At 40.2% G+C, this 22,146-nt stretch overlaps 1 protein-coding gene across 2 annotated transcripts in view; it reads left to right on the top strand.

The window, feature by feature from the left end:
* The window catches only part of XIRP2 (xin actin binding repeat containing 2), a 224,027-nt gene that overhangs the window by 154,736 nt on the left and 47,145 nt on the right, over positions 1–22,146 (top strand). For both annotated transcript variants that reach the window (XM_087920011.1, XM_026697110.2), the window contains one exon: positions 7,707–7,814. In XM_087920011.1, coding sequence (XP_087776137.1) covers positions 7,707–7,814 — 108 coding nt within the window. The remainder of the gene's footprint in view (positions 1–7,706; positions 7,815–22,146) is intronic.

The following is a 22,146-nucleotide window of genomic DNA, read 5'->3' as shown; positions in this document are numbered from 1 at the left end:
ATGCCCAAAGTGTATCTAAAGGCTCCTGCTAACCCAGTGGCAGAAATGAAGCCCATATCGAAGTCGTATTTCTGTAAACCTCAGCCTACCTCTCAATTTGAATTCATGCTACACTGAAGAACTAGATGGACAGAGATGAGGCACAATAACATCAGCCAGTTCACCTATGTGGATCTCCGCAACATAGATCAGATCTGTTTCCTTACCTGAAATCTAGTCATAGGATTTTTGAGGGAAAAGAATTATGGGAAGGCATGTTTCTACTTTGTTTTATAGAACTTGTTTTCCCAATTTATTTTTGAGGCTATTTTTGTGAGACAATTGACCAAATCCAGAGCTCCAAAGTCCTTATGTGAACTCATACTTGCCCAAAACATATTTCACAAAATCCCTCAATTCATTTTGCAGATATATTCCCTTGTTCCCTCCTCCTCCCCCCGCCAGAAGCTAACAAGTACAGTAGATTTGCAATATGTGTATATCTGTTTTTCACAGCTTTGCGATTCAAAGAATGCTAGCAGCAAATGTACAGGTCTTTCATGCTGGCATCGGAGGAGTGAAGTACACATGCATCCACCATACATGAACAATGCTGTATATGAAACAAAAGAAATGTATATATTTACATGCAAGCTCTATTTGCGTGCAGTTTAGGAGGAGCTGTTTCAGTTGGAGAAGCAGATGGTGGGGGTTATTTTTCTATTCCAATTCTCCCAATTTCGATCATTGTATCAATGTTTGGAGAAGAAAATTGCTCAGCGGGGAAAGCATTTTCTCATCACTTGCTTTTCTTCAGAAATAGCACTCCTTTGTGTGGAGTGTATCCCAAGCTGAGCATGCATGCCCAATAACACAATTCCAAACAAAATGTTGAATTCAGTGTAACTGAACACAAATCAGTTGTGAAATGGCAAACTTACTTGTGTGAAGACAAAAATATGACTCCATCTTTCTGCATAATTTCATACCTGTGTTTTCTGCCGAAACCATCAGATCTTTATGATCTCTTGGCATGCTGTTTTTTTTTTTTCCTTACACCTTTTTCTGTCTTAACTCAGATGATTCTTTCTGATGGGAAAGGTAGTAATAGGTGAGCATCCCTTGTCACAACTAGCCAACCATTTCCTGGAACCTTCCAGCTTAGAGTAAAAACAGATGGTTACTCCGTGGAGGGACTCTCCTTAAAGAGGGCCGCATGGTTTCCCCACCCCCTAAACATGGAAATGAACAATTCCATCTTTTTGCCCTAACCAGGTGCTGCATTTGGAGCAGGGCCACTTTAGACTGATGGCTCCTTTTGCAATTATAGCTGAGGTGTGTGACATTTTTAAATAGCAGAGTTACAGCAAGTAGTTTCTACTTCTATTGCATTTATTTATGTTATTTTAGAAGACTTATGAGCCACTTCAAAACTCTGCCAACTCTGAGTGGCATATTATTCTCATTCCTCAAAATTTAGATTAAAATAATTAGTGTGCGTGTGTGTCTTGGACAAGTCCCTGCAGTATTCTTGGCAAAATTTCCAAAGGAAATAGGAGGCTGAGAGAAAGTTGACTGAGAGAAAGAGTGACTGGCTCAAGATCACCCAGCTAATTTAAACCCTAAAAGGCAGGACTGGAACTCACCACCTCCCTGTTTGTAGCCTGCTGCCTTAATCACTGCACGACATTGGCTCTCAATTAACAAAACAAATGCTAACCCTCCAGCAAATCCATAGGAAGGGAAAAGGGGGAAATTTATTTAATCTAGCCCCAAATCCAAACACCATTCCTTATCCTCATAACTTTCCAGTGCCTAATGGACTTTTTAAAGGATCAGAAGGGAAGAAGCCATTTCAATGTCTGATATAAGCTATAGCACCCACAGAAATGGGTGCTAGAACTGAAAACCCACAGATCAGAGGTGGTATTCAACAGGTTCTGCCCAGTTCTGGAGAACTGGTAGCAGAAATTTTGAGGAGTTTTGAGAACCGGCAAATCCCACCTCTGACTGGAGATTTTACAGAATCCTTCCCCTGCCACGTCTACCAAGCCACGTCTACAGAACTGGTAGTAAAAAAAAAAATTGAATCCCAGCACTGCCCCCAGATTCTTATGGTGTCTGAGAGCAGGTACTTGGAACAAACACACACAGCCACAGAAGCAAAACTGAAGGGTTTCCTTTTGCCTGTGGGCTGCCCTCTCCCCATTCCTGCTGTGCCCTTGAGGACAGCCCCCCTCCTCTTGCAGTCCAAAGGCAATAAGAGGAAAGAGAGCAGTGAGATTTTATTCAAACGTAACTACATAGAGCAGGAATCCAACAACCCCAGTGGTGGATTAAGGCTCACTGGTGTCCTAAGCAATGACAAATCTTGGTGGCCCCTCCTTCGTACATACTGTACAAACAAAGCTATATTCTCAACTTTGTGGTGCCCCCTTTGGGCCTGGTGCCCTAAGCACGTGCTTAGTCTGCTTAATGGTTAATACACCACTACCCAACCCTCAGGCTGTGGCCCACTATCAGGCCATGGCCTGTTTGGAACTGGGCCATGCAAGTGGGCGAGTGTGAGCACACAACTTCACTTGCACGAATGGCAAGCCCTCACACTCATGCACAGCTTCACTTGTGGGAAGTTGTAGGCATGTGCGCGAGCACCCATGCTCCTTCTCCCCCCCACCGGGCTGCCAAGCCAGAAAGATTGGGGACCACTGACATAGAGGCAAAGCAGAACTAGAGACAAACATAGAAAAGTGGGATTTGGGGCTAATTATTACCGTGACAGAGCCAGTTTGGTGTAGTGATTAGGACATTAGGCTACAATCATGGAGATGGTGAGTTCTAGTCCTGCCTTTGGCACAAAGCCAGTGGGATGACTTGGGCCAGTCCCTCTCTCTCCCCAGACAGGAGGCAATGGCAAACCGCTTCAGAACAATCCTGACAAGAAAACTGAGGAAGCAGTCCAGGCAGCTACTAGCAGTCTGATTTGAAGGCTCACAAGTAATAAATAGATAAAATATGATGGCTCACTCTTTTACCCTCTCCTTTTAAAACTCTGAAAAATAACAGCAGTCCATTGAAGTCGAAGGAAGCAAAGTAAGATGAATAGGCAATGGGAAAAGTCTAGAAGACTATGATTACTCACCAGTGTGGTTGTTAGAAGCAAATAGCATTGTGGACCAGGTAGACAAGACCCAGAGGGAGGCTTTTAATGTTCTCGCCTAATTCCCAGTCTCTAATTTGTTATCAAACCTAGGCTTTTAAATCACATGTGGTACACAATGTCAGATTATGAATTGGGTTGGTTGCTTTTTTTTTTTTTTTAGAACACAAAAGTGCAGTCCATATTGTTGCACTAATCTTCAACATTATAAAAGAGGCTCCTGAGACTGCTGGCGTTGGTTTTGAAAAGAGATTAATTCGAAGTTGTATAACAGTAGAATCTCTTCCTGGTCTCTGAGCCCCTGATGGTATAAAGCAGTTAATGGTCCTGAAGAAATGCTGGATTAGAAGTTACTAAGGGCTACTGATTGTTAGTGCTTCTTTAATCTTTTAAATCAATGCGGTAATAATAATATCACTGTAAGCTTCTGCCTAAATCTGGATAATGCATTAGGCATTCATATTTTAAGTATTTTGATGACATTCTTTTCATGAGTTTGCCTTAGAAGATTGGCATAGCTTATTAAAGTCTGTACATAGCTGGATTGGAATGGAGTGGAATGAACCAATAGCAAAATTTACTTTAAAGCAAATTTAGAACAATTCAGAGCATTGCGCACTGGATATTTTGCATTTTACTTTTCAGATACTTTTAATGTGTGTGTGTGTGTGTGTGTGTGTGTGTGTGTGTGTGTGTAAGTCTAGGTGTGTTCGGGTCTTTTCCCGTGGAAGATTAAGAGTATCTTGGCGACGTTTCGGCGAGGTCCCACTCGCCATCCTCAGGCTGGTGCTTTCAGTTTCGTGCCAGTGCAAGGAACCAAAGGTTTGAAGTGTTGGATATTAATTTGGTTCAAAGGAACCAAATTAATATCCAACACTGAACACTCCAGCAAGAGAATAATCAGGGAAGCTGTCAAAATAGAGAAAAAAACCCCATAACATGAACAAACGGACCATAACTCCCGCCTACCAGACATCTGGAAACTAGCCCTCACCAACAAATGAGTCCCAGCCACAAAAACCAACACCAGACCCAAACAACATGGGACACCACTGCCAATCCTCCTCATCAGACCCAGGCCAAAGCCCATCCTATAAGCAAAGGACAACCACCATCCAGAAAACAGACCACGGCTGCTTCACCAGCTGTCGCAACCCCCGACCCCAAAACCAAACAAGCTGACACACGCCAAGAACACAGACCCAGACCCCAAACTCAAAGCCAGACTAAAACCCAGAATGCTACATCACAGCCACCTGCTCAGGACATCACATCACAAAACTCAGGAAATTACACCACAAGAACTCAAGAAGTTGCAACACAGCAAATGACCCAGAATATCACAGCACAAGACCAAGAATACCACAGCAATAAATCTCACAAGGTCATCACACAACCCATTATCCAAGCCGTTACTACACAGGAGGCTAATGGAAAAGAGATCAAAACACAAACCACCCAGGAGATTACAATGCAGGATGCAGAATACCACAACAAAAGAACTCGCAAGCCCATCACACAACCCATTACCCAAGCCGTTAAAACACGAGAGGCTAATGGAAAAAAGATCACTACAAAATAAACGACCCAGGAGATTACAGTACAAGATTCAGGATATCTCCACAACAAAACTCACAAGGCCATCACACAGCCCATTATACCAACATCAACTCCATCAACCAATCAAGAGGCAACAGCGCAGCCAACCAGCCCAGCCCCCACCAGTATTTATAGAGAGACGGCAGCTTCGATCACACACTGCTTACACTGGCACAAAACCGAAAACACCAGCCTGAGGATGGCGAGTGGAACCTCACCGAAATGTTGCCAAGATACTCTTAATCTTACACGGGAAAAGACCCAAACACACCTAGACCTACATACCTGTACCCGTGAAAATCTATGAATATATATATATATATATCTTAAGTTTTTGTGGGTATTTAAATGTAAGGTATTCAGCTTTGTTCGGGTATTTTCCCACATCATTATAGTTGTGCTTTTAAAGTTGTAGCAATGTTTTGGCAGAATCTCATCTGCCATCATCAGTCTTGTGTATTGGGTTTGTCTGTGTGTCAGGCTTTGCAGCTGTTTCTGTTTTAAATTTGGTGCTAGACTTGTGCTTTGTTAGAATGGTTTTTTCTTCATCCTGATTGGTTGGGAGTCTTGGTCTGTGTTTATTGGTCTTGGAGTTTGCTGTGTTCTGATTGATTGGTGTTTCTAATATCTTCTGTCTGTTTTGTAGCATTTTTTTGTCTTGATTGGCTGGCAACATTGTGTTTCGTGTATTGGGGGCTTTTAATGCAGCTTGCCTTCGGGTGAATGGCCAGCTACCGTTTATTAGGAAGCTAGGTTTCATCTGGGTGATTGGGTAATTGAAAGTCTGGTGGAGTCATCTCTTCTATAAAAAGACCTGAAAGCATGAATAGAAGAGATGATTCCATCAGACTGTCAATTATTTGGAAGCCTGCACTCACAAACAAAAAAATCTCCACACCACAAGCCAAGCAAACACCTGGGCACAAACAGACCCCCCCCCCCCGATACCTCCAGCCCAAACACATCCCAACCAGGCACCCAGATGAAACCTAGCTTCCTAATAAATAATAGCCGTCCGTTTACTCGGAGCCAAGCTACACTAAAAGCCTCCAATACAGGAACACAAAGTTGCCAGCCAATCAAGACAAAAAAAAAGGTGCTACAAAACAGACAGAAGACATTAGAAACACCAATCAAACAGAACACAGCAAACTCCAAGACCAATAAACACAGACCAAGACTCCCAACCAATCAGGATGAAGAAAAAACAATTCTGGCACAGCAGTAGGCTAGCACCAAATTTAAAACAGAAACGGCTGTGAAAGTCTGACTCACAGACAAAAACAATACATGAGCCTGATGATGGCAGATGAGATTCTGCCAAAATGTCTCTACAACTTTAAAAGCACAACTATAATGACGTGGGAAAACACCCGAACAAAGCTGAATAACATACATACATACATACATACATACATACATACATACATACATACATACACACACACAAACACACACACATACACACATGCACACACATCCCAAACTTTAAAACAAAACACGACAATTTGTAAGACTAGGCAGAAAAAACATTTATAATTAAGTAATGCCTAATCATGTACAGGTGGGCCTTAGTTAACAATGGTAATTAGGACCAAAATTTAAGCAAATTTAATTTGCTAAGCAGTGCACTTGTAAACCATAATATAATGTGACTGAACCACTTAGCAAAGGCAATTCCAGCAATTCCTGTTTACCATTGTTAAGTGAAGACTATGTGGCTCATTAAGCAAGGGCCTCCCATAATGATGACTTCTGACTTATACCGCTGGTTTCCCCACTGACTTTGCTTATGGGAAGCCGGAAGTTTACAAAGTGTGATCCCATGACCAGGGGACAATCTGCTGGTTGGAAATCCAGGCCAGTGGCCCTGCATTCAACTGCATTCAGATTGCAGTTAGTGTAACCATAGGACAATGCACCAGTCAGAATTTTAAAGAGCAGTTGTAATTACTACTCATTGTAAATTGAAATGGTTATTGTATGAGTGATCATTAAACGAGGATCACTTATACCCACTTTCCCTGGGAGCAAAGTGAGTTGAACTCAGAAGTACTATGGAATAATTCTGTAACAGATTACCGAAAGCCAATTTGGTGTAGTGGTTAAGGCACCAGGTTAGAAACCAGGAGACCATGAGTTCCAGTTCTTCCTTAGGCATAAGACCAGCTGGATGAGCTTGGGCCAGTTAATCTCTTCAACCCTAGAAAGGAGACAATGACAATCCACTTCTGAATCCCTGCCAAGGAAACTGCAGGGACTTGCCCAGACATTCACCAGCCATCAACACTGACTTCAAAGATAGAACAAATCCAGGGGTAAGCTTCAAAAATTTTAGTAAAGGGTTCTCTGGCCAGTTGCTGGGTGGCTATGGGCATGACCTAGTCCAGAGGTCTTCAAACTTGACAGCTTTAAGACTTGTGGACTTCAACTCCCAGAATTCCTCCTCCACTCATGTTAGCTCAGGAATTCTGGGAGTTGAAGTCCACAAGTCTTAAACTTGCCAAGTTTGAAGAGCCTTGGCCTAGTCAGCTCCTGCACCATGGCAGTGGGGTTGTTTTTGCCCTCCCCGGGCTCTGGAGGCTTCCTCGAGCCTCCAGGAGGGAGAAAATGGCCTCCCCAGGCTCTGGACCTCTCTGAAAGCCAGAAACAGGCCCATTTCTGGCCTTCCCAAACTTCCATGACAGGGGGTGTTTTTTGCCCTCCCTGAGCCTCTGTGCGCGCCCTGCACTTACCTGCATCGAAATTGTGCCACATGGGACTCCTTGGAGGGGAGGGGTGGGTGGGGCTAGCCAAGAATCGGATTTGGGGGTTCTCTGAACTGTGCAGAATGTTAGCTAGAAGATCTCCTGAACCACTGCAAACCTCCAGCAGCCCACTCCTAAACAAAACTAAAAGCACCTAAAGTATCCTGTTGCTCTTTTTAAGGGCTGATTTTTACCTCTTTACTTTGTTCTTTCACTACCAGGCTCTGGAGGAATCAGAGGCATGCAGAATACCTGGAGGTTTGGCAAGTGTGAAGCATCAGTTTGAAAAAGGAGAAGCTCAGTACCAATATCAGCAAAAATCTGTACAGGTAAAATGGAGGAATCATAATAGTTGTTGAATTATTGAAGCATAATGGGGATGACATGACAGTCCTGATCCTCTGGAATACATCTTATAATGTCTTGCTATGTATGTGTCCCATTTTCACTTAGAAGTGATGATTATTTCATTTTTTTTAATGAATACCCTTTTCCTTTATCATCAGACAAACATACCATGTGAGAATTACAATGCCCACATAAAATTTTTACAAAGGTTGCAAAGGCTTTGTTGTAAGAGCAACCACTTGGCTGTGAAAAAAATATATGATGTTTTTCTTTGGTAAACCATTTCCTGAAATATGCACAAATACTGGAAATGTTCTGTTTGAAAGGCTATTGTACCCTAAGGTCTAACAACTGCTGAATTACCAGCCAAAACTCCTACCGCGTAACAGTGAGGCAAGCACACATCGGATATATACAGGGGTGGGATTCTACCAGTGTGCACCTATTTGCTAGAACCGCTTGTTAACATTCTAAGTAGTTCGGAGAACCGGTTGTTAGAAGAAATTACTGGCCTAATCCTGTAAGGAAGGCAGGAAGGAAACATTCTGATGTTGCTTACAAAAACTGCCTCTCTGTTAACCCTTATTACATTCTTGGCAGGACCAGACTTCCTGTCTCTAGACCTTCTCTGGAGTTTTTTTCCCCTCCTTTGCTGGTACTTTGGGTGTGTGGAGTGACCATTCAAAGTTTCAATGGCACTGAAAAAAGTGAGATAACCATTTTTCACATTTACAACTGCTGCAGTATCCCCACAGTCATGAGAGGCCAGGCGAGGAGATGTGTGCCTCGATGTGAGTGATATTGAGTTGGCCACGCCCACCAAGCCATGACCACCACCTAAGGCATGCCCACAGAACCAGTTGTTAAAAAATTTGAATCCCACCCCTGGATATATAGCCCAAAATATATGAAAAGATACATCCTGTCTTTGGGATGTAATGCCTCAGACATAATTTATCAATAATGTTCATTATAATGAATTTGCAAGTGACATAAATGCATCCAAAACGCTTTTCTGTTAAGCTATTTTTTTTACATACATATGAATATTAGAGTATGCCTATTGCAAGGAAATTACAGCCTTAAATAAATAATCACCATCTAAACACCTGTCAAATGTCTCACTGTAGAACAATGATCAAGACATAAAACTGATTTCCCTTCCCCCAGATGTGTACATCTAAACCACAACTTCGGAGATATAATTCATTGTAAACTCTCTGTGGTTTGCATTTATTTCTCTTGAAGCCGTGCAAAGCTTTTTCTGTTTGCTCTTTTCTATGAGACGGACAAGAAAAATGCAAATGCTACCTGGCAGATAGCTGGTAAATGTTGGTTTAGGGGAAAAAATTATTTATGTACTTTATTATTTAATTATCAGAGAGTATAAAAAAGAAGAAGAAAAAGATGGAGGGCATGATGTAGTCAAAAACCAGTGCTTCACTCACTGAATTATTTTAGTTTGAAAGTGCAGCACCAGTGAAGTAACCTCTGGACTTACAAGGTCAACAGGGACAAGGTCACTTCCAGTTTTGCCATTCAGCTATTAAAGTCCACAGCTAGATGGTTCCCTGCCTTTGGGTATCAACGTGAGCAGGTTTTATTTACATAAAAATAGAACTATGAATCCAAAGGCAATTCCTCTCCACCTCTAGGGGTACACAGCAGACAAATGATTAAAAACAATACCAGGGAGCATTTTTAAGTTTAATGCTGGAGATGTGTGCTGATGGAATAATGGATTTTCCCCACTGAGAAATGGGATTAAATTTCACGCACTCTGCAATGGCAATACTTCAGAAATGTCATATCACGTTTTGAAAGGATGGACGGAAGAGATTGCGGAGAAAGGGAAGCAAGATGAAGGGCAAAGCTCCGACATATCTCAAGTCTTGGATAGAATCAAGAACAGTTTTTTAGAATATGTGAAACACCTTGAAATACCTCACATTTTAGGACTGAATCCTGACAAGGATCACAGAGTGAATATATCATAATGTTCTGTACATGTGTGGATGTATTCAGTAAATATTGTTTTAAAAAAAAGTTTTAGTTTTGAAGCTGGCAGAAACCGTATTTCCTATGAGCAAATCCTCCCACATAGGATATTCGCTGGAGGAATTAAAGGATTTTAACTGATCCTTCCTTTATTTCTGCAGTCTCCTGTGGCCCCTGAGGAATTGTTCCACATTATATTCAGTTGTTTTCATGTGCCCATATGAAACCTGAAATCATATATTCAAAACAAATGGATTTTTTTTTCCTGAGGAAGTGATCACCAGACAGTCACTACTTGTATTCATTCTTGGGCCTCTGAATGGCCCTGTTTTTTGGCTTCTCATCTTGTTCTAACACATCCAATCATCATGTTACCTCACAAAATAATTTTTTCCTTGGATCTCATTCATTCAGAATATTCCCTAAATTTTCTTTGGTTCTTCCCTTAACACCATTCATTGGTGCATAACATACACCATTCATCGTATATGTGACCTACAACTTTCATACCTATGAATTGTTACATCATAACTGTCTACATTACATTATTTTACCATAGTCTTTCAGGCATAATTTTTTAGTCTTTCCTTTATCATTAAACCTACCTTTTCATTCCCCTGCATTGCTTCATCATTTCATTCTACAAAAAATATTGCATTTGTTCAGATCTATTTGCCCTTCTCTTTTAGTTCAAAGACAGATAGTTCATCTATTTTTTCCATTTCATTCATTTGTGCTTTTTACTGATATTATGTGAGTTTTAAAATGAACCATTTAAAATATTTTGTGTTGCTTTTTAAATGATCTTTTTATACCCAGCATGGGACTAAACATTGTGCATACCACAGGGACCCCACTGAAAATTGTATTACCAAATCAAGTGTTACCCTCTGTTTTATTACAGGTAACTTAATTTAGTTTTTGTTTCTGTTGGAGCAATCTGTAACAGAGAGGATGTAATTGAGAACATGCAGACTACAGTGATAGATGATACTAAAAATGTAAATATGTGGCTTAAATAGTTGCTGCTAACCCCAAAGACACAAAGACCAACAATTTTAAAACATTTCCAGAGTAGATTACTATCTCTAGCATCTTGGAATGTATGCATGGCTTCTGTTTGCTGAGCTAAAAAGTGAGTCTTTCATAGCCTTGCTGAGAGGGCAAACGCTATTAAGTAGTCTTTCTGTGCAAGGCATAACAATGAGATTGTTGAAGGAGAGCCGTGTAAGTCTGTGATAGCCAAAACCAGAAGGAGACTGGTACATCTTTTCCCACTAATAAATTTTATTAAAAAGCATAAGCTTTCATGAGCTCCTGGTATCTTCATAGAGATGTCCATATAAGGTTTGTTTGATTTGGGGTAACAATTTGCCACTGCTTCTTATAGGGTGTTGCTCTACTGCCTTAAAAATGATGTTTTGGGAGAATAGAATGGAAGGCTGTCAAAGGAGGGGGAACAGGTGAACATTTTATGTCCATAAGTCTATTAAATATGAATATTCTGAGTGGAAGTCTTCTTGAGAACATTCCCATTGGTGGATAAGAAGACCAGATCCAAACCTTGAAATATGAAAAATCGAACTAAAGAACCTAACATGGAATTTAAAATAGTCACAGAGTCAACCAAAACAAAATAACCCAAACAAGGCGACCATAGTTCAAGAATAATATTTAAAAAGCAGTCATTTTCTTTTGAGTGAAGGAGACATTCTCACCTTGGCTGAAGAATTCACAGCATACATGCTGGGCGAGTCTTGCCAAATTGAGACATTAGATTGGAAATGCCCTCCTTTAAATAGCCACCTGTCACATCTTCCTGGCAGGCACTGTGGAAGGATTACAGCAGAGGTGGAGGTATTATTTTTCAAGTGAAACACATGACAGAAATAAGTAGCTACATACTACAAAGTAGACTCTCTCCTAAAATGGAAATTCAGATGAAACTGAAATGGAGAAATGTAACGTTTCATGTCAGAATGCTTCTAAATTATGGGTATGGTGCATAAAAGCCCTCTGGTTTTGAGGCAGCTGTTTTCACTTTTTTTTCCTATTTAGAGAGAAAACATTTTTAACTCTAATAACTCAGTGACACATTTTGGTGGCCCTGTAGATGTAATGCCCAGTTTCACTTATAAGAATTGGACACTCTTCAGGAGAGAAATCAAGACTGAGTTAAAGAGATAATCCCAAATAGGTCTCAACTAAATCTTTACACTAGGGTTTCATTAAATATATGTTATTGATGTTGGGCTTCAAATAATTTCCTGTGCTCACCAAACTTAGCAGAAATAGTTGCAACGCTCAACACGTTGAAGAGGGGCATTTTGCCTGAGCAGCCAGAGGATGGATGCAACCTGGGGATGTGTTGGTACCGGGGTGGGGTCCCTGTTGCTAATCACTGTCAAGACAAGTCTTGTGCAGATGATCAGTGTGCCAGGGCCATAGCACCATGATAGTGTATGTTGATATGGTGAATACATTTGGTGTCCACCCTGTTTTTGGCAAGGGATTTTTTTTCAACCACAGTTTGTGATGCAAACAAACAACAGCACATTCCTAAACTGCAGAAGTTGTCTTGTTCTCTCTCACACACTTTTTTCCTTACGACAAAAATTTACCTAACTGATATTAAAAAAGTAATGTCCCCTTAAACATAGACTCAGAGCTGATAGGGATTTTAATAACAGCATTGTAGAATGGTTTGAAGTCTTTGTTTGACTCTCCCTTATTTGGCCTTTCTTGATGCATGTATTACATTGGTCACCTAATGTAGGCTAGCTGACTTTGCTGCTGTAGTGGGCAGTTGGGCATGTATACGAACTGGTGCGTTATGGCATGTCCTGTTAAGGTACACTCGAGGGGTTCCAAAAAGAGACGCAGTATATTTCCGGTTGCCCCCTGAATGTTAATAGTCTCACAGGATGCCTGGGCCAAGGGTTGGGTCAGAACTGACCTGGTGGCCCCTATATCTACGAAGGCATGGAACTATTGGCCTAATAAGACTAACCTCTTTGGGCAGATCACTACTCCTTGGAGAATGCTACTGAGGCTCCTCCTGGAGTACATTGGATATGTGGGGATGTGGCCTATAATTCCCTCCCCACTAATTGGAGAGGGGCTTGTACTCTGGGAGTTATTAACCCTTCCTTTTTCATGATGCCATTAAACATACCCCAGACAATGAATGCCAATCAATGGCAAGGCAGAAGGCTGAAAGCCAATAACAAGATAGGGGACTGGAAGGATGACGAGTGGCCCCCAGAGAGGATCATCCATTATTATGACCCAGCCACATGGGTGGCGGACGGGTCCTGGGGATACCGTACCCCTATATATATGCTAAACCGCATTATTAGGCTTCAGGCGGTGGTCAAGCTGATCGCCAATGAAACCGCCCAGTCTCTACGCACCCTGGCAGTCCAGCAGAAGAAATTCAGAGATGCCATTTATCAAAATCGTTTGGCATTGAACTATCTATTGGCAACTGAGGGTGGGGTGTGTGGAAAGTTCAACTTCACCAATTGCTGCCTGGAATTTGACGAGGTGGGTGAGATCATTGAACAATGAGCTAGACGCATTGAAGCTCTGGCTCTTGTTCCAGTCCAAAAATGGAATGGACTGGGTCTTGGTGAGCTTTTCAGCACCTGGTTTCCTAAATTACCTGGCCTACAGGCCATTGTTGCACTCATTGGACTCATTGCTGCAGGGTGTGTCATTTTACCATGTGTCCTCCCTATCTTTGTACGCACTATTTCTAGCAGCCTGTCACTCCTTGTTGAAAAGAAAACCACTGAGAAGATAATGGCCCTCTGGGCACAGGACCCCTCGAACACCTATGAAGAACTTCTTCCATTATATCCTCCACACCAAGAATATGAAACTGCACAATAATCTATCGATTTAGGTGAAGTTTCAAAGGGGGGAATGAAGCAGGACCAGGAAGGCATATAAAATAATAGCCTTGCTGAATCATGTCAGTACCCTATATAGGTCATAAGTCAGATACCATAAGAAGGTCAGGGGGCCTCTGCTTTAGCTTGCTCATTTATTAAGTAATCTATATGTTTAAGGAACTAACAATGTAGCTGTTGCTGTAAACAAGGGTGGGCATGGAAAGTAACTGGTGGTGTAAGATAACAGAGTAGGGAAAATATGCTTATCATATCCTCTTTCTGGTTCCTTCTTGGAAAAAGATGTTTTGCAAGTTTTCTGTATTATCTTGTCAGCACGGTAGTCCATATTTGGTAAATATGTCAAAGATGAATGCCCAGGCTTGGGCTGAAGTCACAATAGGTATAAAGGAACTGCCCTGAATGAGTTTCGGGAGTTTAGAATTTGTCATGCTAATGCTCTGAACGCTTTGCGCAAATAAAGCTGTATTCTTCTACCTTTCGTGGTCTCGTGTCCTGCTTTGGAAACGTGATTTGCTGCTACAGTAGGGTAGTGAAATATTTCCCCCTCTGCCTTCCTTTTTAAATGAAGTTCTCCCCTATCCAGAATCAAAGCACCAACAAGTGCCCACAACAATTAGTTGTACTAGCAATGCTGACAAAATTCTGTCACGGACTAATTTGTGCTTTGAGACTCTTTGCCAAGGAGTCTTCTCCCAATAACCTATACGGACAAATTCATACTGTTTTTAGCACTTTATACTGAAGTGCATTATTCATATATTTATAAATGTACATTCCACCAATCCCAATGGCTCAAGGCAGCTTACCAAAGTGCATATAGGACATATATAAAATTCTAAAATTAAATATTAAAATCCCTAAAACTCAACCACATTAAAACTGTAAAAGGCTTGGGTAAAAGAACAGATTTTAACCTACACTATAATATGAAAAAGGTTTACCTCAACTCCAAGAGCAATTGATTCCTACTATGAAAAAGCCAAATGTGTTGTAGTTCTTGCACTTGTCTTCGATGGGACAGCAGAAGGTTTTGAGGTAAACTGTACAAGAGTAAGTTTGTATAATTAGCGTGGGAGCCATGAAAGTTTGTTTGTTTGTTTTTACACACAGTGAATGGGTTCAGAAAGCAACTGGTTTTTCATGGAGATGATAAAGGATTTTTGAGAGAGCCACAAGTAACTGTAATTTACTAAAAGCAATTGCAGTAATCCATGATCAAGGCTTGGAGCATCTGTGCCACACAATGAGGGTGTGACTAATGCCCCATTATTGCTATATGGTTGTCCACTATTAATGCGAGTTTATGGAGGACCCCCCAGTCTGCAAACTTCTTCTTAAGGTGGAGGGGACTGAATCCTCACCCAAAGTAGGCATATTAATTGAATCCTGGAATCCAATCCCGATCTAAGCCAATCATAGTCTAGAATCAGCAACGGTTCTGCTTTGTCCATAAGGATCTTTAACTTGTTCTCTTCAGCCTTTCCTCTGTTTTATTTTTATTTATTTATTTATTTATTTTTGTCAATTGCTTACAAGATAACAGGTATAAGTAAAAACATAGCTGTGAACACATGGATACATATAATGAAAATAAAAAATAAAAGAAACAATAGGACAGGGACAGCAGGCACGTTAGTGCGCTTATGCATGCCCCCTACAGACCTCTTAGGAAAGCGGTGAGGTCAATAGTAGACAGTCTAGGGTTAAAGTTTTTGGGGTTTGGGGAAGAAACCACAGAGTCAGGTAGAGTATTCCAGACATTGACCACTCTGTTGCTGAAGTCGTATTTCCTGCAATCAAGTTTGGTGTGATTAACCTTCAGTTTGTATCTATTTTGTGCTCTTGTGTTGTTATGGTTGAAGCTGAAATATTCATTGATGGGTAGGACATTGCAATGTATGATTTTATATGCTATACTTAAATCAGGCCCAAGGCAGCATAGTTCTAGGTTTTCTAGGTCTAGAATTTCAAGTCTGGTGGCATAAGGTATTCTGCAATGAGTAGAGGAGTAGAGAGCTCTTCTTGTGAAATATTTCTGGACTTTTTCAACTGTGCTAATATCAGATACGTAATGTGGGTTCCAGACTGATGAGCTGTATTCGAGTATTGGTCTAGCAAATGTTTTATATGCTCTAGTTATTAGTATAATATTACCAGAGAAAAAACTACGTAAGATTAGGTTAACAACTCTTAATGTTTTTTTGGCTATGTAGTTACAGTGGGCTCTAGCACTTAGATCATTAGAGATGAGTACTCCAAGATCCTTGACAGAGTTTGGATTATCAACAAGGTCTTGACTATTCAGCCTGTATTTTATTTTCTGATTATTATTTTTTTGCCAATATGTAGGACAGAGCATTTATTTGTTGAGATTTGAAGTTGCCATTTGTTTGACCATTCTGATACATAGTCAAGGTCTTTTTGAAGGGTAGCAGTATTGTCTGTGGTGTTGAATAGCTTTACATCATCAGCGAAAAGAACGCAGTTGCTCTTAATATGATCACAGAGGTCATTTATGTAGAGTATGAAGAGACTTGGTCCTAGAACACTCCTTTGGGGGACACCACTATTGACAGATACAGAATTTGATAGGACACTCCCAATTTTGACCATTTGTTGTCTGTTTCACAGGAATGCTTCTATCCAGTTATGCAGGTGTTCAGAGATACTGTAAGATGTTAGTTTTAGGAGTAGTTTGTCGTGTACCACTGAATCAAAGGCTTTACAGAAGTCTATTGCTTTGCCTTGATCAATTTGTGTAGTCCATATGTTTTTGCAGTGTAAGAGTTGCAGATTACATGATAGTTTTTTCCTGAAACTAAATTGTTTATTAGAGAGTAGGTTGTTTGTTTCTAAGTGGAGGATGATGGATTGGTTAATAGTTGATTCCATGACTTTACAGGTGACACAGCATAAAGAGATTGGTCTGTAATTTTCAACTAGGCTGGGGTCTCCCTTTTTGAAGATGGGGATGACCATGGCTTGTGACCATAGTTTTGGCAAGGAGCTGGTCCTGAAAGATTTTTCAAAGATTATGCTTAGAGGTTCGGCTATGACAGTGGATAGCTTTTTTAAGAAGTATGCACATATTCCATCCGGTCCAATAGATAGAGATGGTTTTAGATTGCATAGTGCTTTTTCAACATTGTCTTCTGTAAAATCGATATGTATTAGATCATTGTAGTTTTCTGTGGTTCGACTAGGAAATACTGGGCATGATCCATTGCTGTTTACAAATACTGAGCCAAAGAATGTATTAAAGATGTTGGCTTTAATAGTGTTGTCATTGCAGTCTACCATTAGGTCCTTTCACAGGTGGGATGGACCTTGAGTCTTTCAGTTTGTTGTTTACAAAATTGTGGAAAGCGTGTGTGGAATTGGTGCGTAGAAGGTTTTCTTCTTGTTTAATGTGATAATTGGTGTATTCAGTTTTTATCTGGTGACATAATTTTTTGTATCGGCTTTTGAAGTAGGCAACATGACCAGATTTATTTTTCTGCCAAAGTGATTTCTTTTTGGATTGAAGCTTCCTTATTGTTATGGGTAATTTGTTTTTTTCTGGTTTGGGGAGTTGTTAATGGTACATATAGTTTGATGACTCTTTTGACTTCAAGTAAAAGTATGTTGTAATGGTCTTCTACAGTATTGCATCCAGTGAATAGAAATTGTCAATCAAGGATGAGAGATCATTGTTTATAAGATCATAGTTGCCTTTTTTGAAGTTATAATTGTGGATTCCGGCATTGTGATGATTTTTGTGTGGACGTATGTTGAGACAAAAGTCTATCATGTTGTGATCACTGTTGGAAAAGGGTTCTTTAATTTGTATTCCATAAATTGAATTCAAACTATTGCAGAAGGTGAGATTGAGGCAGTTGTTAAGTCTGGTGTTGTTGGTTACTAGTTGTGCTAGTCCCAGATTTGTTACTGCATTGTAGAAGGTTGCATGTGTGGGTTCAGTTGTACATTTGTTAAGGGTCCAGTTAATATGAGGTAAATTTAAGTCACCAAGAAAGATAAAAGCATATGGGCAGGATGCTGCCCATGTTAGTAGTGTATTTAGCTTGTTTGCATGTTCGATGTCATAATCAGGGGCTCTGTAACTTAGTAAGAACTGAAATGTGATATTTAAGGACAGTTCACAGATGATGGTCTCAGGAATAGCAAGCTCTTGGGTAACTTGGATGTTTTTTCGATGTAGGGACTTTTTATAGAAGATAGCAACACCACCTCCTCTACGAATTTCACGATCTGATCAGGAAACATGATAGAGATGCGTTGAGCCATGTTTCATAGGCAAATATAATGTCGAATTTAGCCGTATTTAGAAAGAGGAGAATTTCAGGTATTTTATTTATAAGGCTCCTTGCATTGAGTAGCTTGCATTTAAGGTCAGTTGTGGTTGGAATAGAGGTAGTTAGGGGTGTGCGTGCCTAGTTTTGAGTGATGTTGGATTGCATGGGGTGGGGTTGGATGCGGAGTTGCGGGTTGTGTGACTTTCTTTTGATGCAATCAGCTCTGTAGTCAATGTATAGGACCTTTTCTCCATTGTCTAGATGGTTTTTGAGTTCTGCACGGAGTTCACGGGAGCGGATTCTTTGCAGTATGGATAAGGCTGGTCTTGAGCGAAGTTTTTTGTGATTGGGATTGGTTTTTGCAATGGCATTTATTGTATGAATGAATATGCGTTTGCTAGACTCATTTTTGCATACAATTCTACAAAATCTTGGGGCCATAGAGCCATCATTGTATTTGTACCCAGGGCCATCTCTGATTATTTCAATGATATCTTCAGGAGAGATGTTTGTTGTATTTGATTTGCTTATGATATCGCGAACTTTGGTGATGTCGTCTGATTCATTGGTGTCTTTGAGACCAAATTAGATGGCATTTGGATGTTTCTGTTCACATTCCATGGTGTCTCTGATGAGTAAGGAGATATTATTTGTGGAATTATTTGAAGGGATAGCAATTGTTTGTGGCTATGGTTTGGTGATTATTTTTGGTTGTAGTTGTGATTGTAGTTGAGGTAGTGGTTGTGGTTGTTGTGCTGTATTTTTTTTTCAAGAGAGATTAGGCTTGCTTATATAGTTGTTTCAAAACATGTTGCAGTGTTCTTCTATTGGGTGAATGAGTGATTTTATTCTTTCAGCTCTGTCAGGTAGGGTACTCAGTTTGTTTAGCTTAGAAGAACATGACGGACATAGATAAAAGAATATATCTGAATTTTTAACCATATCAGCTAGGCTTTTGTTTGCGTTTAAGCAGGCAGGGTGGGCTAGATTGTCGCATAGGCGGCATTTGATGTAAATTTCGCTTTCATTGATGGTTTCAAGACATTTAAAACATGTGCAGGAGTCTGGGAGGTCATTGGTAGAGATATTTTTCTTTTGTTTTGGTTTGGAGTTTTGGGTTGGCATGGTCAATGGCAATAGTACACTAAACAATTACAATAGCTACTTAATGTGATAGGTAGACAGTTACTTAATGAATGTTGGTAATTAATAAATGTTAATTAATATATTAGAGAACAAATCAAAAGTAAGGTTGCTTATTACTAAAAATCAATCAATCAATTGGTTATTCAAATCACTCTAATCAAATAATTTTGCTAAGCAACAAACAGCCTAATTTATTACAGTGATTACTAAACACACTGGTCAATTAAATTCACTAAATCACTGATTTTACTAATGAGATATTCAGTAATTACACTATATGCACTAAACACTCAATCATACTAATCAATAAAAACAATAAATCAATTAATCATTTGATTAAAATTTATTATTTTAAAGAAATTGATTTGGAGATATCATTATCTAATCTTTGATATAGGTCTTGAGATAGAAAGTTACAAGTTTTGAGATACTGAAAGTAATGAAGTATTATTGAGAGTCAGTAAGTAAAGACTTCTTTATTGCTTTGCTTAGCTGTTGCTGATATCTGAGAATAGGTTTATAACCCCTAATAAATTGGCAGAAGACCTCTTTTCCTGGGCTGGAGAAACAGCAAAGAACAACAAAGAACAGCAGCTTCTTTGTGTCAAGCACTCTTTCCTCTTGAAAACAATCAGTGAGCAAGGGTTTACACTTTCTTGTTTTGTAGATTGAGTTTTTGAGATAGTAAAGATGCAAAGATGCTGAAGGAGTGGATCTCTGGCCCCTTCTTCAGCAGAGATAAACAGAACAATTTACAGGGAGGCAACAGGAAACTTTTTGTTTTCCCTGGATGAATGGGATTTCTGGCCCCCTCCTAGTTAATTAAATACACTTTCAAAGTTTGTTGCTTTAAGAGAAAGAGGCACATAGATAGTTTTGCACTGGCAATTCAAACAGTTTATATTTTTACTATGTAGACTCAGATTTGTATTGAGCATTCGTTCCTGGCTTCAATATAATTCTGCTTCTGTCACAGGAAATAAAATTGCTTCCAATCTTCACAGGAGTTCAGTTATAACAAAACTAAGTTACTGTCCTTTTAAAGAGGAAGTCCGGATTAGCAACTTGGTGAAGAGGGAAGAGGGAAGGAGGGGCAGCGGGGGGCGGGGGGGAAGCAGTCTGCTTCACACCCTGGCTGCAAATGTCTGAAGACCAACTCACAGCTCCCGGTGCTCACCATCCTGCAAGGATGGGATGAATCTCACTGTCTCACTGCCCTGCAATGGCTGAACGCTTTTGAATAGAGCGCTTTTGAATTGAGTGTTTACTGAGGAATGGAGCTCTTTTCTGGCTTGCTGGCAAGTCTCGGGCGTTAGGCTTTCCACCTCTGGCTGGACCCACAGGGATTTGAGGGCTTGTTGCCTGGCGCTGCCGGTGCCCGCTGGAGCTCCTCATGCTGTCGCTACTGCCGCCGCCATCTTAAATGATCCTGGACATGTGGAGAATCCAATCCTGAATCCATAGAAAGTGAGAAGTACATGTGTGAGCATCATCTTCTATGCAGATCCAATTAGCTCAAAATGTATGGAGGATCCTGCAGAGGCTTGATGTTGACCTTAAATAACATAAGAGACAAGCAGAGCTGCCTCTTGAGGAGCTGAGCAAAACTACTACAAAGTGCACTTTCTCACCTTAAAAGAGATACTGTGGTTAACAAAGTTGCTGATAATTCTAGAATTAAAAACAGGTCATATTCCCCTAGTATTTTTATTCTGGTATGGATCATCCATCAGAGTGACCCAAGGTAATCTCTGTGCAAAGTTCATGTATGACTTCAAATTGAAAAACATCTAGTCAGCTAACTCCAAGAACTCCTGGAGCTGCAGCACTGCTGCCTTCTCCACCAGCTTGGATAAATGTGAAATACACACATTGGCTATTGGCCAAACGTTGTTCCAGTTGGCTGGTCCCAAAGAAGCTCTGCCTGCTCCAGCAAAGTGTTAATTAGCTATACAGGTTTTAGAGGTCCTTGTAAGTCAAGCCATGGCAGGGTCTAACAATCAAATAGGCGCATGAAGCAAATGAAGGACCTTATCTCTACTTTCTTGAGAGGCAAGCAATCTGTGGTGATTATTGCAAGTTTTTTTTAGGGGGCTCCAGTGCTATTATTGTTTCTTCTTCAATGCAGTTTTTAAGTTATGGATTGCAATTGTTTTGGTGGATAAGTAGAGTCGACAAGTAGAAATATAAATTAAATAAATAAATAAATAGGCTCAGAGATTAATAGGTAGTGCATTTGAACACCTTAATACTATTCAACATGGCATCAAATTCAGGGCAAATTGACTCCATTTTGTTGGCAAAGAATCATAGAACTTGCTTATAGTAGAGCTCAGGTGGACAAAAGCACTGGTCAAGGTCTCTCAGTGCCTGGTTATCTCTCTAATGGTTGTAATGAATTCCACTGGCCAATTATCCACTGACACAGATGGAATGCTTAAGGTTTATTTTATTTTCTAATTGCAGTAATAGAAACTTTATGATGCTTAACCCCGTACTAACTGACTCATTCTTTAGTCTTGTACCACAATAACTTAAACAATCTGTTCTCACACCTTGTCTTCTGCAATTATTCCACATCCTATGGTGTGCTACAGGCTTGACACAAGAAAGGGGACATCTAGAAAATACCCTATTCCCTTATGAACCAAAAGCTTTTTGGACCCAGGTAATTGTTTTACATTTTAACCAGATCATTGATAGGGTGGTTTTGGTCAGGTTCAACAAACATCTCCCAAAGCAATTGGAACCCAATCTAATCGGGTCCATTCCGCTGGTCTTGTAGGGTAGTGGATCAAACTAATTTCACAGAGGGAAATTTGCTGTAATACCTTAACCTTCACCAAGAAATTCTCCATCCTGGCTGTCAGCCTTTGAGATAAGCCAGATCAGGTAACAGACACCACAAAAACCACTGAGAGTACTTTATTGTTGTAGGGTATATTAACAGAAACTTG

This window comes from Pseudonaja textilis, chromosome 1 (assembly GCF_049901715.1).
Source record: "Pseudonaja textilis isolate UNSWEBS1 chromosome 1, rPseTex1.2, whole genome shotgun sequence".
NCBI classification, from domain to species: domain Eukaryota; kingdom Metazoa; phylum Chordata; class Lepidosauria; order Squamata; family Elapidae; genus Pseudonaja; species Pseudonaja textilis.
The sequence above is the reverse complement of the archived record's forward strand: the minus strand, read 5'-3'. Positions and strand labels throughout refer to the sequence as shown.